The sequence below is a fragment of the Lichenostomus cassidix genome, chromosome 3, assembly GCF_008360975.1.
Source record: "Lichenostomus cassidix isolate B80296 chromosome 3, HeHo_3.0, whole genome shotgun sequence".
NCBI classification, from domain to species: Eukaryota; Metazoa; Chordata; class Aves; order Passeriformes; family Meliphagidae; genus Lichenostomus; species Lichenostomus cassidix.
The window spans coordinates 16,915,547-16,933,025 of NC_139483.1; the positions used below are offsets into that span (position 1 = coordinate 16,915,547).

The 17,479-nt window shown below is 41.5% G+C and overlaps 1 protein-coding gene and 1 pseudogene across 2 annotated transcripts in view; both read left to right on the forward strand.

Moving 5' to 3' along the window:
• Positions 1-17,479, forward strand: part of TP53BP2 (tumor protein p53 binding protein 2) — a 51,216-nt gene that overhangs the window by 14,157 nt on the left and 19,580 nt on the right. For both annotated transcript variants that reach the window (XM_085054712.1, XM_085054713.1), the window contains exons 2-5: positions 5,900-6,047; positions 11,460-11,573; positions 13,122-13,201; positions 17,377-17,478. In XM_085054712.1, coding sequence (XP_084910838.1) covers positions 5,900-6,047; positions 11,460-11,573; positions 13,122-13,201; positions 17,377-17,478 — 444 coding nt within the window. The remainder of the gene's footprint in view (positions 1-5,899; positions 6,048-11,459; positions 11,574-13,121; positions 13,202-17,376; position 17,479) is intronic.
• LOC146439179 (uncharacterized) lies at positions 14,065-17,359 on the forward strand (annotated as a pseudogene).

The following is a 17,479-nucleotide window of genomic DNA, read 5'->3' on the forward strand; positions in this document are numbered from 1 at the left end:
CTTCATGTAGAAGAATCACTGAATTACTCTATTATTGTGGTATACTTTGCATTGAATGGAGAGCTGTAACTGTGCACCAGCTCTGAATGCTGCTTATCAGAACAGGAAAAAGTGCTGTTGTGCAGGCTGTCTTCTGTTGTTTAGAAAGTTGCATCAAGTCAGCAAAAATATCTGTTTTAGCCTCTGATTTCTTTGTGGCCATCTGGGAAGGTGCAGCATCGTTGTTCCCACTAGGTAAGATACAAGATTTAAATTTAAAACTCTTTGTATGGAGAGGTTTTGAATTTATCAGGGAAGATTTAGTAGCGGTTTAAACTGTGGGTGTGAAAGCAGTTCTTTCTCATTTCTGTCACCTGTACTTGAAATGTGATAGTTAATATATTCTAAAGTGTTTGTGTTGCTAGTTTTTCAGCTAACTAAAACTAACTTCCAAAATGACATTTTAGTTCAGGATGTAAATTCATAGAATCTTAAAACTGTTTAGGTTTGAAAAGACCTAAAGAGCAACTTTTAATGCCTCCTTAAAAATGAGGGCTAAGAAAATTTGTTATGCAAGCTAAGACCATTACTTAGCTGTGTTATGGAAATATAAAAGCCTTCAACACAGGTAATGAGTGCTTGAAGGGATTAGGTTTCAGTCTGAAATGCAGCTGATACATAATGTGGCACAGGATTATGTTATTAGCTCTGATGCAAGGTAACAAAATAAATCATGTTTTCCAGAGGCAGTATGCTTGTTTGGCTATCAAATAATGAGATTGTTTCTGTTGTTGCCTTCTTGTATGCCTCAGTTTCCCTGCCTGTAAAGTAGGAAACTGCTTGCTTGTGTCATGACTTCCTGGTCATGAGGGGCTTTGAAGATGAAGAATACTGTGTGAATGGATGCCATGGTTTGTATTGTATAGTGCATGCTGTGCAGGAAGCATCCATAAAGTTAGGAATTCAGACAATACTGAAAACCAGGGTTAAGTTGTTGTCTTTTTAATATATTCTCTTCTTGATTATATTTTATAAGTGACTGAGTTTGTTGATTGTTGTCTATTGCTGACATTTTATCACCTGAATTAATTTTTCACTAGAAACCTGGGGAGGGGGAAAATGTATCCCTTTAAATTCAGGTAGCTTCAGGAATTAATTAAATGTGTTATAATTTGAATCATGCACCATCGAAGAGTGTTCCTCTGAATACCTGCATACTGAATAATTGAATGTTATTAGTATATTAGTTAGAAAATGTCCAATTTAACACCCTTTTAATACCTAAGATGTGTGACATCAGCTTTATAATAACTAAGGAGTGAGAGAAGTCTCATCCTTGCAGAGACATCATCAAAGCCAAAGAGTAAATTGCATTTCTATTTTTCCCCCCTTTAATCAATAATTGAGGCCTTCTGATCTAAGGAGAAGAGTGATACAAGGCCTTTGATATGAAATGATATCTTGTTGGATGGATGTAAATTTTATAAGGCATGTGTTTGCTCAGGTTAGTGTTTGGAAGCTATTTCTTATGGTTTTGGCTTTTTTAAATTTTTGTTTTGTATGGCAACAAAACAGGAGCCAAAATGTAGTGTGGTCATAGCCTAGCACTTTTGTAGAGCTAGCCATTCTTAAATATTTTACTTCCAGTTGAAAATGTATTTGCAGATGTTGAGACCTGTTATATTTAATATTGGTGTAATAGTATGAAATGATTCCATTGGTGAGCTCAGTAATGAATGGGTCAGATTTGCAGGCAAATAAAAGGCCATTTGGGACTAATGTGCAGAAGAGAGATGGAGGATTATAAAATGGCCTGTGATTTGCTTTAATTGATGCCCTCTTCTCCCGTTTGGTTGCTTTTCTTACTATGTTCCCTTCCTGTTCCTGGGTGTGTTACAATTCTGATTTAGTGGTTGTAGTAGGAGTTCATTCATAAATAATGAGTTGAAGCAAAGTTATGCATTTCATGCTGAGGGGACTCAAGTTGTACTTCACACCAATATATTGTATGTTTTTACAATTTAAAAAAAAATATTTGTCTTAAGTGGCAGGCTTTTTTGAGACACGAATCCATTATGATCAGTACTCTGCTCTTCCATCCAGTTGTTTGTAAGTCAAACACTGCAGTCATTCCCTGCAAAAACTCTGCCTTGCAAAAACTCTGCCTTACTTTAGCTTATGTGACCTTGGGCATCTCTTTGATGTCCTTGGTGCAGCCGATCGAACTGCCTCATTTGGTGGCTCCATAACTGCAAACTTCTATTTTCTAAGCTGAAGCAGAGTCAGCTTAAATCTGTGATGTGATTTTAAAAGGAACTGCTTCAGTAGGTATACAACATCACTGGTTTTTCCCAAGGATGCCAAAGTACTGCAGTGCTCTTATATTTTAAAGCTTTTCTGTACCTATAGTGAGCATGTCTTTGGGCTGGGAAGAGGGGGGGGCATCCTTCAGTTTAGACCTTACTTCGGGATCTGAGTCCTGTTTAAAAAATACTTGGTCTGTGTGCTGGGCCTAAAACTCAATTACTGAAAGTCTAGAGGGAAAAACCCTGATCCAAGGTGTGATGGAATTGTCAGATACTTCAGTATTTGCTTTCATGCTGTCTTAAAAAAAAGTAAAAGGTTTGACTGAGAATTGTCTTCCTTTTTTTTATCAAGTCCTTCATTTGTGCCTAGTTTGAAACTGAATTTTGCATTTTGGGTTTTTCCCCCCCCCTTCTAAATTCCTGGGTGCTTGTACACAACTGTCTTAACATCTTTGATTTCAGGGAGGAACAAGAGGCTGTTTTGTCCTCTAGCTTCGTGTAATCTGCAGGATTGCAACTTCTGAACAAGGTGTCAGGAGAGAATTACAGTTTCCTTTGTTTCTTGTTGCCACACAGCAGTGACCCAGTGATATAAACTAGCTAGTAGGGTGGTTGATAAATGTCACAGTTGAACCATTCCTGGGGTAGCATGAGTCCCTGGGATCCCAGTGTGAGGTGGTGCAAGCCACAGCAGCCACCAAGGGTGACAAACAGCACCAAAAAGGCAAGTAGGCTTTTGGTTCACATTGGTTTCTTTACCTTTCCCCCTCCTCTCTGGGAAGAGACAGCTCTGTGATGGATACTCTGTGGTCAGAGCTTGCTCTAGGCCCTGATATGTCCAGGTGGGGAGCAGGGTACCCCAGGAGGCCTTGCAGGTGAGCAGGCAGTGGTGATAAATGTGACCACCATTTAGTGCAAGAGGAGCACAACTAATTAGGGAATTTAATCATCTCATCATTGCCCCTAGAGCTAAAGGGAAGCAGGACGAGATAATGTCAATATCATAACCTTTAAGTTGCTCTAGGCTCTTAAGGGCTTCGAGAGATGTTTTTAGGGAATTTGTAGTTTGGTTGCTTTTTCTTTCCTTAGCTCCTAGAGTATGTGGGCTAGAGGTAATGCAGACATGACCAAGTCCCAGAAATGGCCCCCACATAGCAGGTTTGAGTGCTCTTGGCTTAATGTATTAGTAATTATCCTGAGCATTGTGGATAGAAATGGCAACTCGTGATCCTTCCTGTGTAGTTGTCTGTATTGCTAAATCCTGAGGATTAACAACTGGATATAGACAGGCACACTGAAGAGTGAACAGCCGTGCTAGGGTCAAATTAGGTCTGCTTTGTGTATAATGTGGTGGTTTTTATAATTTTCTCTTAATTCCCATCTGTGAGCTCATCTTTTAAATTAACAAATGTTATTGCAGACACACAGTCTGTGCAATTTAGTGGTGTTCTGAATGCAAGGTTGTACAGCATTAAATGGGAAGGGTTGATGTGTTTTACACACCTATATAACCCTGCTCTAAAGCTATTTGGGAGCTTCTTTTTTATTTTATACTCTTCTGCCCCAGTTGTTGTGATTAAGAGATATTCTTACCTGGCTGCACCTGACATCCTGCACTGTCAGGTTCCTCTAGGGAAGTCAGACACTGCATCTGAAAGGTAGTATGATCTGTGACAAAAGATTAAAGCCAAGTGTCAGAGTTCCTGCTTGGAAAGCTTTGTCTCTTAATTTAGGTCACTACCTCCCTGTGCTGTAGACAGCAGAATAGTTGTGCCCATCTTCACTATATAAGTGTGTGGTAAACTGATCCTACCTAACTCCACATTCTCTCTCCTAGTTTCCCTCCTTACAGGCTCCAAGTTTGGCTTTTTTGTTTGGTTTTGTTGTTGATTTTTTTGGGTTTATTTTCCTGCCCATAAAATGACAATGAAATGATGGGGGAATGTAGCCATCAGGTATTTTTAAGCTTGCTTTCAGCAAGCTTTTTCCTCTCTCTGAAATTCCTAAACACCTTCTACAAATAATATCAGAAACCCTTGTCTTGGGGAGCTGGGCAAAACCAGAGGTCAGAAATTCTGTGCTCTTGCTGCAGTGCCAGGTCCTGAAAAACACTGTTTGCAAGTGTTTATACTGCCACGACTGGGCCAAATACTTTCAGTCTGTGTAACAAGACTTGTAGAGTCTGGAGTGTTTTTGTCAGTTTTTAAAAGAGTAAAGGCAGCCTCTCACATAGGGTTGAAGGGGATGTTGGCACTCAAAGGAGCCCTGGACAGGCTTTGGAGACATCAGGAATGTGCATGCGCACGGTTGTATTCTGTGAAAATCACCCACAGAGGGTTCTTCAACCTGTGAAACAGATGGGGCTAAATTTCACTTTGCAAAGGCGTAAAACCCTCTAATTCTGTAGTATTTACACAAAATCACAATGCTTGTGGTAATGTTTTTATGGGTTTTTCTTATTATTTATGTTTATTTAGAAGGATACTTATACCACTTTCGCCTTGTTTGATTTGGACTACTTTTCCTCCTTTTTGACCTTTTGAACTGTTGATCCTAAGGATGTATACCCTTTTTACCCTCTAAAAATGAGGACAGGCAAGGATTTGTGTCCTTTCTTGAGAAAACACCTCTTCCATCTGTATGAAAAAGCCTGAATTGTATAGGTTGCTATTGCTTGAAATGCTTAGTAGAGTAATTGCTTTCCAGAGATATTTGACTGATCTTTGTGTTGCTGGCAGTCGTGTGACTAACAGCCAGTTGATACTGAAGTTAAGAATAGGTCTCAAGAGAATTTACATTAATTTTTAGCTAGCAGCTAAGCTTTGATAGCAGTTTAATATTAATAGCATGTAGTGAGATGGTGCTCAGAGGCAGTAATCATCAACGTTTTCTATCAAATCTGGCAACTAATTTTTTAGAGTGCTCGTTATGTAGTTGTGGCAGGAAAGATGTGAGCAAGAACAGCATCTCTCTGTGTGGTGTGTTTAAACAGAAAACCCGAAGATCAAGGATGCTTCTACAGCTGTGAAGAGGCAGCCAAGTTAAATATCCTTTGTTTCCTGTGAATGGGGTTTGGGGTAACCTTGTATTCAGGCTGAGACTGAGGACACAGCAAGTTGACTTGTGTTTCTAGGAACCTTCCCATGAAATACGTTACGGAAATGCAAACTATGTTTCCACTTCACTGCCTATGTAGTAAGCTCTAGTCTTTTTTTTTTTTTACCAGATGTAATTACCACTGTTTTTCACTGCTGCTGAACTCTAGATGACTGTTTTTCCTGCTGTATGAAATGATTGCAGTATGCATACGCACATAGTAAGGTGGGAGGAGTTCTGACACAATACCTGAAGAGGGAAGGAGCACCAGGTCCAGATTTAAAACTGAATCATCCTCCAGCAATGTAATTTAGTTGAGCAGGGTGTTAATTCTGTAACGTCTCTCTTGCTTATACCTTAAAAAAGAAATTTGAGGTTGTTTTGAAAATCGTACCACCAGTAGTTGATAAGAAATTATCTAACTGTGTTGGGAAGAATGTATTTAATGAGAGGGTTGTGACTCCAAGGTGCTGTCTGCCTTTGTGTTGGAAAGTGACCGTGTGCTTTGTCTTTTGCAGATGTTTCTGACCGTGTACCTCAGTAACAACGAGCAGCACTTCACTGAGGTGCCAGTCACCCCTGAAACAACCTGCAGAGATGTGGTGGAGCTGTGCAAGGAGCCTGGCGAGAGCGAGTGCCACCTGGCTGAGGTGTGGTGTGGCTCAGGTAGGTCAGGCTGACATCCGGTGAATTCCTGGGCATTTTCTGCTCCTGAGAAGGTACATGGAGACCTGACAGATGTGATCCTGTCCCAGAGAGTTTCTGCATTACCATTTTATTGATTTCTTCATCAGACTGGCTGCATGATAATGCACCTGCAAGAAGGCTCACACATGCAAAACTGAGTTAAAAGCAAAAGAGGACTTTTGCTTTTAAAACAAGACACAGATGTTCTTGTGTCTGTGCAGCCCTTCTGTGACTCATATGAGTCTGAGGGGTATGAGAGAGTTGTTTTCTCTTCCTCCTCCTCCCCACAGTGGGATCCTAGCAGCCTGTATGGGGGTTTTGAAGTACTAAGTATTGGTAATTCTCTGATCAGTTGAGAATGATATTTTCCAACCCCACAGTCATTTTCACTTGCAATGGCAAAAGAAACCTTCCTTCTTCTGATGATACTTTCAGTGTTACCAATGCATTAATTGAGTGTAGATGGGGAGGAGTGTGTTAGCAGAAGTAGTAGGAGTTACCTGATGTGAAGTTCTCTGAAGAAAGTGGGTGACAGGGAGGATGTAGAAGCTACTTTCGACTGTCCTTTCAAGCCTGTGGAAAAGGGGTTTGTGCATGTGGCTCATTGTAACTTTTTTTTTCTTTTTCTGTGTTCTTCTGATCTTGGGAATTCTGAGCTCCCTAAATTGCTGTGCTCCACTGGAACTGGAGAATATCAAACAAAATCTAAAATATTACTAGCATCTCATGGCTTATATGGGAAAGGGCTCTGGACTGTCTACTGTCTCTGTGGTACTCATTAGATACTGGTAGCCATCCAGAGGCATAAGATAAAATCTTGTCAGGGATTCATCTAAGTCATGGAAAATAATTATGTTTGAGCCAATTTTTTTGAGATGCTTCAACAAGATTATCAAAGAATCAGATGATAAGGGCTTATATTTCTGTCTTCCTCTACTGTTACCTCAGGCTCACATCTGTTCACAGAAGTCTTTGGTGGGATGAATGTTTAATAGTATGAGATACCTGAGTTATCTCTTGATATTTACTTGCTTCTGACAGAGATGTAATGTTTCTGATATTTCTAAGTCTAAAAAATGGAATAGGTTTTTTTTTTTTTATTCTCCTTAGAAGATAAAGAAGCTGTGCTTCATAAATGGCAATAAAATAAAATCACCAATTCAGCATGGAAAGAGGTCTTATAGGAATGTATTTTAATTTGTACATCTTTGCCTAAATCAACAGAATACTGAAGCCTACAGTGAAAGACAAGTAAAACAAAGGTTTAGGTAAAACTACTGAATTTATAGTTAGTCTTAGTGCCCACACCCTGTTAAAGAGGACAAGTGGTTCTGGTGAGGGGCTGGGTTCTCCTGTTGGTACTGAAGTTGGAGCCGTGCTAGAGTGGGCAGCTCCTCTCATGTTTCCTCAGCCTGGGTTCTTGACTGGCTTTTGAGATGGTGATGGAGAATACGCTAGAAAGGGCAGCAAGATTGTCCTGAAATAAAAGGAGAGCACCTACAGTAGGAAGCAAGTGAAGTCTGCCAGTACTTAGTGTCCAAATGTTCTTGTTAAGCTGAGAAGTGAACTTTTGTGTGAGTGAGACCATATAGTATGTGGTGTTTTATTCATATAATTGAGTTGTCAGCCTCTCTGCTAGTGAAGGGGGTGTAAGAAAATAATTGGGTACAGAAACATAAAGTGAAGCAGAGAACTTTCTCTGAGTTTAGTCTTTGCAGAGTCATAATGAGATACACAAAAGCAGATATCTAAACGTTACTGGCACAGCCGTTGTTACAAGACAAAAAAAAGTTTCATCCATTTTTACAGTGGAAACCACGACAATATCATTGAGCCCAACCTTTGACTGAACACCACCATGCCAACTAGACTGTGGCACCAAGTGCTGTGTCCAGTTGTTTTTGAACACTTCCAAGGATGGTGACTTCACCACCTCCCTGGGCAGCCTGTTCAAATGCTTAACCAGCCTTTCAGTGAAGAAGTACTTCCTGGTGTCCAACCTGAACCTTCCCTGGTGCAGTTTGAGGCCATTTCCCCTTGTTACCTGGGAGAAGAGGCCAACCCCCAGCTGTCCACAATCTCTGTTCTGGGAGCTGTAGAGAGCCTCTTCTTCTCCAGGCTAAACACGCCCAGGTCCTTCAATATTTCATCAGACTTGTGCTCCAGGCCCTTCCCCAGCTCCATTGCCCTTCTCTGGACTCACTCCAGCCCCTCAATGTCTTTCTTGCAGTGAGTGGCCCAGAACTGAGTGCAGCACTTGAGGTGTGGCCTCAGCAGTGCTGAGAACAGGGGGACAATCACTGTCCTGGTCCTGCTGGCCTCGTTATTGCTGATACAGGTCAGGATGTCATTGGCCGACTTGGACACACTGGCTCATGTTCAGCTGCTGTCAACCAGCACCCCCAGGTCCTTTTCCACTGGGCAGCTTTCCAGCCACTCTGCCCCCAGCCTGTAGCACTATTTGGGGTTGTTGTGACCCAGGGGGGCAGGGCTCGGCAGTTTGCCTCATTGTAGTTTCAAATACAGTTCCCAATTGTGCTTGTTAACAAAAAAATGCAGTCATCTCAAATCAAGATTAAAAGATATGAGTACTGAATACATGCATTTTGCTTTGGATAAGATACATGTTAGCATCTGTGGAGCATCCAGTAATAAGCATTTGCAAGATATGTTTTCATATATATTTTGGATTTTTTTTGGTGAGGGGAGGAGGCCACAAGGGAGAGAAGCACTTTTAGCTTTTTGCTAATCTCATTTTAGATGTCAGCAAAGTTTTCTATCTTGTTCTGCCAGGATTAGCCATGAATTCAGTTTTGTTTGCATATTACACTGAACAAATTCAACTGCTTTAAAACAAACATGGTGCAGGACAGCTAACCTCTAGGGGTAGAAACAAAAGATTTGTGTTAGAAAATGACTTCTCAGACTTCAATTATTGGGATCCTTCTTACATCGCTTGTTTCTTTTTTATGACATTTGCTCAGGAATTTTAGCTTCTGTTGTCAGACCTTACTAAGCCTACTTTGAAAGATTGCTGCAAGTGTGCCTGAGGCACTCTGCACCCTGAAAGGGGGCAAGTTTACTACTCTCCCTGTCCTCCCAGTTTTGCTTGAAATTTGGTGACTATCAGGGCAAACTTTCTTGACCTTCCTATTATTGTAAGAATTCTGTTAGGCAGCTACCTTTCCTGCTGTGGGAAGCAGTCAAAAGGGGTGTGCATATAAAGATCTTTGTCCTTTATGAGACATAGGGGAAAAAAAAGAAAACTGATTGTCCATTCTTCTTGAGCTTTCCAAATGTACATTTGTTTAGTATTTGAAAATCTCTTTGACCTTCCTTTCAACCAGTGAGTGGTATTGACAGAATCCTTGTGTAAAGGGCATATCCCTTGATTATAGAGTTTCAGTTGAAGTATTGCTGAGCTGCTAGAAATCTGCCTCATAAGCCTGCTATATAGCCTTTAAGACAAAAATCTGACAGTGGTACTGTTGATTTTTTTCTTTTGTTGTTGTTGTTTTTGCCTTTTTTTTCTTGAATTAAGGTTTAGCAGATGAGGAGTGTTTTTCGCTGTCTAGACAAGTAACCGCCAAGAGACTGCTTTTTCTGTAACAGTGACCTACTTGCTTATTCTGTAGAGCTAATCTCTTTTGACAGTGACTCCAGAAATTTTCCTTCCTAGATTGCTTGAGCACAGCTGCAGCATTTTCATTTAAAGGAACACTTTTATATTGAAAAGAGCTTTTCACATACTGAAAACATGTTAGCGGCTCCTTTTTTAATGAAACTGAAAACATTTATACTTAACGCCAACAGTTGTTCCTGCTGAAAAGATTATTTCATATTAAGATAGTGACTTTTTGAAAGACTCCATTGAATATGAATGAACTACTCTGATTTCTTTTTTCTTCCCCCCCCCCTTGCTTAAATAATGAAAGGAAACTGCCAACAAAAGCAATGTCAGGAAAAATGAAACTGGTGCAAAAATGGTGGTATTTAATTTCATTCATTGTCTGCTTGTCTTATTTCTCAGGCCAGGAACAATATCTTCTCTTTTTCTGGCATCCAGCACAAATAGGTCCAACATGATCATGAGCCCCAGTGCTGTTAGAAGATACTGTGACAGTATCCTCACTATGTAAATTCGTTACTGTGATATATTGACCACACTGTTGCCATCGCATTTAAAATGGGCAGGAAGATTTATGGTAAAATGTCTAGAATAACAAAAGCAACTGCTTTTATGTAAAGATTTAGAGGCCAATAAGTAATTCTGATTATATCCTGTCTGTGAATGCCCAGCTATGAAGTATGTAAATTTTTGAAAAATGGTAATACAGAAAGGGAGGGGTACTGATAAATGAAATTGATAGATGTGGACTCACACTGGGGTTTTGTATTATCAAAAGGCAACAATTAAGGCTTAAAAATTAGATACATGACTGAATCCTGAGCTTGGGAATAAGAGCAGGGAAAGAAATTCAGTGGAACTTGTGCATGTAACTTTTTCATCTCAGTTATTTGAAAGGAAATGGCAAGTTCTTACTGGGCTCACTTTTCACTGTCTGATCCTTCTTTTACTTTGAGCTGTGAATCCAAAGTAGTTCAGCTTTTCAAGGTTTATCAGAAGTAGGGCTTTCAAAATATATCTCGTCTGAACTTCATGAAATTTGCTGTCCAAGACAATGAGCTGGATCTGTGTCTGACAGGAGCTGTGGGAGAACACTTGAAGTGACAGGAGCTGTGCTGGCACACTGAGGATCAGGCCCGCTGGGCACTGCCAAGGAGCCTCTTCAGGGTGTTGAATGCTTCTGCCTGAGCTTGAATGCAAGGGCTGCCATCCAGCGTTAAGAGAAGAATTCCTCTTCCCCAGAGTTTATCTTTGCATCTCTCTTCATTCTCACTGGAATTAGGAAGTAAATGAGTCAGTCCCTGTAGGAATTGTGGCAGCAGTGCCCTTGAGGAGGGGGTGGGAATGACTGAGGAATAAGTTTGTCTGAGGTGCTGCAGAAGAGGGATACAGCAGCACATTTCCTGCGGGGCTGAGTGAGTAAGGTGATTTGCACATACAAAATGAAGGCACTAGAACTGAAAGCTCTGAATTCCCTGTTTGTTTTCCCTCAGGCTGTGGCAGTGCATCAGCTTTTCCCTTCAGGGGTGGACTTTTCAACGGCTGCTTTACAGAGCTGTTGGTTTAGTTTCAAAAGCAAGGAGTGGTAACAGTGGCTTCTTAAGGGAAAAGTAGAAATGTGTTGGGTAAGAGCAAGGGTTATGTGCACTCAGTACAGCTGTGTAGAAACAGGAGTTCAGGTGAAAGATGGGCAGATATTTTTGGTTTGGTATGTGCCCAAGCTGTGGTGGGATGTGGCAGTTAACTTTTTTTTACCTTTTCAGAACGTCCCATAGCCGATAACGAGCGGATGCTGGATGTTCTGCAGAGGTTTGGAATGCAGAGGAGCGAGGTGCGTTTCTTTCTCCGGCACGAACGCTCTCCCTGCCGGGAAGCAGGTACGTGTTGATCTCAGCTGGTTCATTTGTTCAAGTTCCATTTCATTCTTCAAGGTTAAGGAAACAGCTTGTGTATGTTATTTATTAATGTTTGTAGCCAATAGGTGTTGCAGCCCTTTTTGTCTGACCATTGTTTTCTTATGAATAGAGCAGGCTTGCAACCAAAAACTGGCTAATTTTTGTAAAGACTTCATCCATTGTGCTCAGACCTGGGAATAGTAAATCCAGATTGAAATTTCTGCAGGTTTTTTAGAGCTGGTTATCACCAAAGCATCCAAGGGCATACTATGTTAAATATATTTTCTGCAGCAAAATATCTAGAGATCTGTAGTGATCTCTTCTTTTAAATACAGTAACCAAACTGTTGCCCAGTAATGTAATCTGTGATTTGGGTTTGAGATTATTCACCTGGATAATACTTCACTAGGGTGGTAAACTTAGCATTCTTGGCAAAGACAGAGTTCTTCAAAGTCTCCTACACATTTGTGTTAGTTTCAGGAATAGCATTAAATGAACTGCCTGGTTAAGTTCTCTGAGAATATAATTTTCATTGTAAATTTGAATGTGAGACCTGTAAAGGAAATTACTTTCTGCTTTTCAAGGGTTTTCTGTGCATCCCACCCTCACCTCTTCATTAGAATCTGTAAGACTTTTACCTTTAAATCTGCCTACCAGATTGTTCTTCACCCCCTTTTCCTGTTTTCATTCTTGGTAATCTTCCTCAGTGTTGGAAATACTGCATTTATTAAGTGGTATTGTACCCAGCATATTTTAGATGGCTAAGTGTGTCTTGATATTTGAAATGTGTGCTGGTGATAGAATGAGTGCATGAAAAGCTAAAGCTGTGCCATTTCTACCTGCTAAGGATCTTACAGAGCAGTTTAGTTGTCAAGATGTATTTTTTCAAGTCCAGGGTGCTTGTAGTACCAGGATTATTGTCATTTTATTGGCCCACAGCATTGCTAAGCAATGTATTTGAGCTCTGAGTTAGTCTCATAGAAAAATGGTCTTGAAATAAGTATCAAATGGACAAGAAGGTAACTCTCATGGTGTTATTCTGTACTGCACATGTGTTCTGTAGGGAAATTAATGAGCTTGGCCTTTAAGCACCATTTGCACATAATTTGATGGGAATAAAGCAGGATTCTAGTTAAGTAGCATCTTTACTGACACTACAACTACCAGGAAGAAGAAAAAAAACCAGTGCTTTTAAACTGTGTTTACTGTAATGCACATTTACTAGGGGTTGACTGCCTGCTGGCCACAAGATAAATACTGAAATAGCCTACTGTTGGTTAAGCTGGTTTTGTTTGGGTTTTTTTTGAACAGAACTATATTTTAAAATAAAAGTTGATGTAGAACAGAAATCTTATCAGGAAATGTTTTGTTTCATCACTTAAGTTCATCTTAGTGGTAAACACATAAGAGCAACTGTTCAGATTCTACACCATAATGGCTTTACTGGTTCTCCTTTTGTATTAAGTGCTATGTTTAAAAGCATAAGAAAAATCTTAGAATACCTTACCATCTTTGACTCTTTTTATATAGGGACTGGACAAAGGTCTCAAGATCCAGCCTTCAAAAGAAATGGTGTGAAAGTGCCTGGTGATCGAAGAATAGAGAATGGAGTAAGTGCTTGGTGCAATGGACAGTTGGATTGCGTGTGGCTGAGCTGGAGTCTATTTTCCCACAGCAGCTCTCACAGTGCTGTGCTTTGCATTGGCAGCCAGAAAGGTGCTGATAACACCCCAGAGTTTTGGCTCCTGCTGAGCAGGGCTGGCACAGCGTCCTCTCTGTCTCAACATTCCCCACCAATCAGGGGCTGGCAGTGCGCAAGGTCCTGGGAGGGGACACAGCTGGGCCAGCTGACCCAAAGTAACCAAAGGGATACTCCATGAAATATGACATCAGCTGAGATATAAAAGCCAAGGGAAGGAGGAGGAACGAGGGAATATTCGTTATTTTACAATGTTTGTCTTCCGGAGCAACTGCTCCATGTGCTGAAGCCCTGCTTCCCAGGAAGTGGCTGGACATCGCTCTCTGATGGGAAGTAGAGAATAAACTTTTTTGTCCTTGCTTGCTTGCACAAACTTTTGCTTTGGCAAACTGCCTTATCTCAACCTAGGGGTCGTTTTCCATTTTATTCTCTCTCCCCTGTCCTACTGGGGAGTGGTAGAACAGTGTGGTGGACACCTGGCATCCAGCCAAGGTCAATCAACTACAGTCCTTTTTGGTCCCTGAACAGGGGTGAGACAAAGGCAGTTTTTCATATATATATATATATATATATATATATATATATATGTAGCATACTATAGTAAAAAGTGGTTGCCAAGTAGCAAGCTTCTGTATGGGATATGGAGTTTGTCAGCTGCACTGCTTATCTTTTTATTTTGCTGAGTTTGGGAACATACTAATATAAACAATGGGTCCATGCTTTGCCCTTACACTGATGGCATTGTTACACTGGGGGAGATGTCTTGTGGGGATGATGTGGGAATATACCTCCCTCTCCCTGGCTGAGATTGATGGGAATGCATTTGTCATGCAGTCTCCCATGGTCTTTGCTCATCCTTATATAAACTGTTTAATACTGTTAATATTACTAACTAATACTGTTGGCAACCTATGGAGTTTGTGGAATTCAGTGTCATCCTGGTTTAAGAGAAAACCAACTTTAGTTGAGATACTGAAATGTGCCTTGAGGCATCCAGTTCCTGGGTGGCAGGGTGTGTGGAAGGATTTGGACAGGTGCCTGGGGTGCTTATCACCTCCCATTGCCTGGGACTTTACACCTAAACAGGTAACCATCCCTGGCAAAGTTACATGTCAGCTGATGTAAAAGTGCCTTGCCTACCTCAGTGAAACCCAGCAGCCTCTCACCCTGTCCTAGTGCCTGGCCAGTGAGCCACAGTTCAGTACTCAGAGGGACTGTAGCTGAGGCAGGAACCCAAACTGTATCTGAGGACACTGTGGCTGAGACAGGGACTCCAACCACCATAATTGCCCCAGTACTGAAAAAGAAAAAATGGAAATGGATGAAGTAGGCTACAGGTCTGTATCATCATTAGAAAGGGAGGAAGAAGGAGAATTCAGAGAGTAGGGGTCAGATAAAGAAGCCGGTCCTTCGACAAAAAAATTGCAAGGAGTGAGACAAATCAAACGGGAGACTGGAGTTACTTGGTCCTTGACCTCATCAGGACTTCAAGACTTGGGAAAAGATTATAGCTGCCAGCCAAGTGAGCAGATTTCTGCGTGGCTGCTTCGATGCTGGGATAATGTGGCTGACAGTCAGCACTTAGGAGGTCATGAAGCCCCACAGCTGGGATCCCTTGCTAGAGATTGGGAAATTGAAAGAGGAATTGGAGACAGCAATTTGCAGCCTCTGGAGATGACTCCTCTTAAGTGTGAGGGCAAGACATCCATTTAAGGAAGATCTTGTAAATTCCCAGGAAAGTGACCCGCTGCAGGTGAAGGAATCCAGTACTTGAGAGAATTAGCAATTCTGGAAGTCATATATAGTGATCTAAAAAGTGGTAGCATCTCTAAAGATCCAGGGGCTATCTCTTGCACAGTGGCTGTGTGGAGGAAGGTGGTTCAAAGTGCCCCTGCATTATATTCCAGCACCTTGGTAGCATTGTATTACCTACATTTGATTGCACCAGCTGTAGAGATGGCTTCCTCCTGGCTTTGAAATGTAGCAGAAACTCTGGGTATTTCCACATCCCTATGAGCCAACACCCCAGCTTTTAGGGCAGCCCAAGAGATCACTCTTCTCCTGCATTGGTTAGAGAGAAGGGAAGCCCCAAGCACAGGCCCCATAACGAACTCCAGTTCTTTCTGTGTGAGCAGGAGGAGGACATGAGCAAGTGGGTTGGTGAACCCAGCTCTAAAGTGGAAGCCCATGTGCCTGAACTGAGAGGGAAGAGCTGTTCAGAAGGGGTCACTCAGGAAGACTCTGTGTAGTTGCCCTAGAGAGACAGGGATGCAATCAGTGATCTCCCAGACATAAAAACTGAGATCACCTCCATTCACCCTGGTGAGGGGACTTCTGGTCTGGCATTGCAGAGGTCAGATAGTGAATACTCTGACCAGGAACAGGAATAGAGAGTCCCTGCCTTTGGCCAGGAGGAGAAAACGGATGACCAAACACACTGGACTGTGTGGATTTGAGGGTCTGGCACATCACGTTCACACAAGTGTAAAGCTTTAGTAGCTATAAAGCTAACTGATGTGTGTTACTGATGCCATCAAAGCACAGGAGTGCATAACCCATCTGGATCTCTGGAGTGGCAGGGGGATGCCAGGAGTTATCTACAAGTATTAGAGGCTGAGATGAGTTTGACAGGGGACAAATGGAAAAACCACCCTATTGTGACTGGCCTAGAGGCCCTGTGTATCCTCGGCGTCAGCGACCTCAGGAGAGAGTACTTCATGGATCCAGAGGGGTACTGATAGGCTTTAGGTGTAGCTGCTGTGAGTACAGAGATCATCCAACAGTTACCCACCCTGCCTGGCCTCTCAGAAGATCCATTCATTGTGGGATTGCTGCAAGTAGAAGAGCATCAAGTGGCAGTTGCTACCAGGACAGTGCACTGGCAGCAATATCACACCAACTGAGACTCTTGTCCTTCCCATCCATGAACTAATTTGTTGACTGGAGAGCCAAGGAGTGATCAGAACCCACTCATCCTCTAACAGCCCCATAGGGCCAGTGCAAAAGTCTACTGGGGCCTTGAGAGGCATGTTCTATGGTGACATGGTACCCAGACAGAATTGAATCAGACAAGGGGACTCATCTTTTGAAATAACCTCATAAACTCTTGGGCAAAGAAACAAGGTATTGAGTAAATATATCATGTCCCTTATCTGCAAGCCTCTGGAAGAATTATCATTATAGTGGGAATGGAGGCTTCCCCTCTTTGGAGATAATGGTGCAAACTGTACCATGTAAAGACACTAAGACTATTTTGGAGAAGTTGCTACTGACTGCTCTAAAATAGCCCCAAAGCCTCTAGCAATCATCATCCTGGCTTTCAGTTTTTAAGACATCACCAGGATCTGTTGGCTGCCATATCTGTGCTCGTACAGGTGATCTCAGAGCAGCAAATGCAGTATACTTTCCCTATTCTACTCCCATCAAAGTTCTTTTCTCATAATACTTCAGTTTGGGCTTTTTTGCATGTGCAGTCTTGTCAGAGACCCCTAATTCCGGATTTCAAGTTGAGTTGAATCAACAAAATCTGTTTTGTTGTTGAATCTATTGTGTGTCACTTATTCTTGCTCCCTAACTATGGCTGTAAGATTGAATCTAGATTCAGGAAATATCTGAACAGATAACCAATAACAGTGCTGTCTTTGAGAGTGGTGTTTTCCCTCCTGCCCAACTATATTTAAACTTTCTATCTTCTTCAACTTATGCGGAAGTGCTTTGAATGGTAGTGATACACCTACGACCACAGATCTATCCTGCCACATGCTGAGCATTCTGGGCTCAGTCAGTCAAAGCTGATTCATGCTGAGCTTAATTATAAAAGGGTCTGAAATGCCTCTTTAAAATGCTGCTGGGATTTTGCTAGAAATATGTTCCAAGAGATGTCATTTTATGTGAGTTGTTGGATTGCATATGAGCTTACAACTATTTGTTCTTTCACCACAAAAAGATGCCATGTCTCTCTAACAATTTTGTTGGCTATTCAGTTGTTATTTTTGAAAGACTTTTATACTTTTCTGGAGTAGCTCTATTAAGTGCTAGCCAAATTTAAAATTCTAGACTTAGCATGCTTTGGGTTTTCTTTGACAGGTGAGTGCACCAAGGATGGATATGACACTGGCTGAACTTCAGGAAATGGCATCACGCCAGCAGCAACAAATTGAGGCTCAACAGCAAATGCTGGCTAACAAGG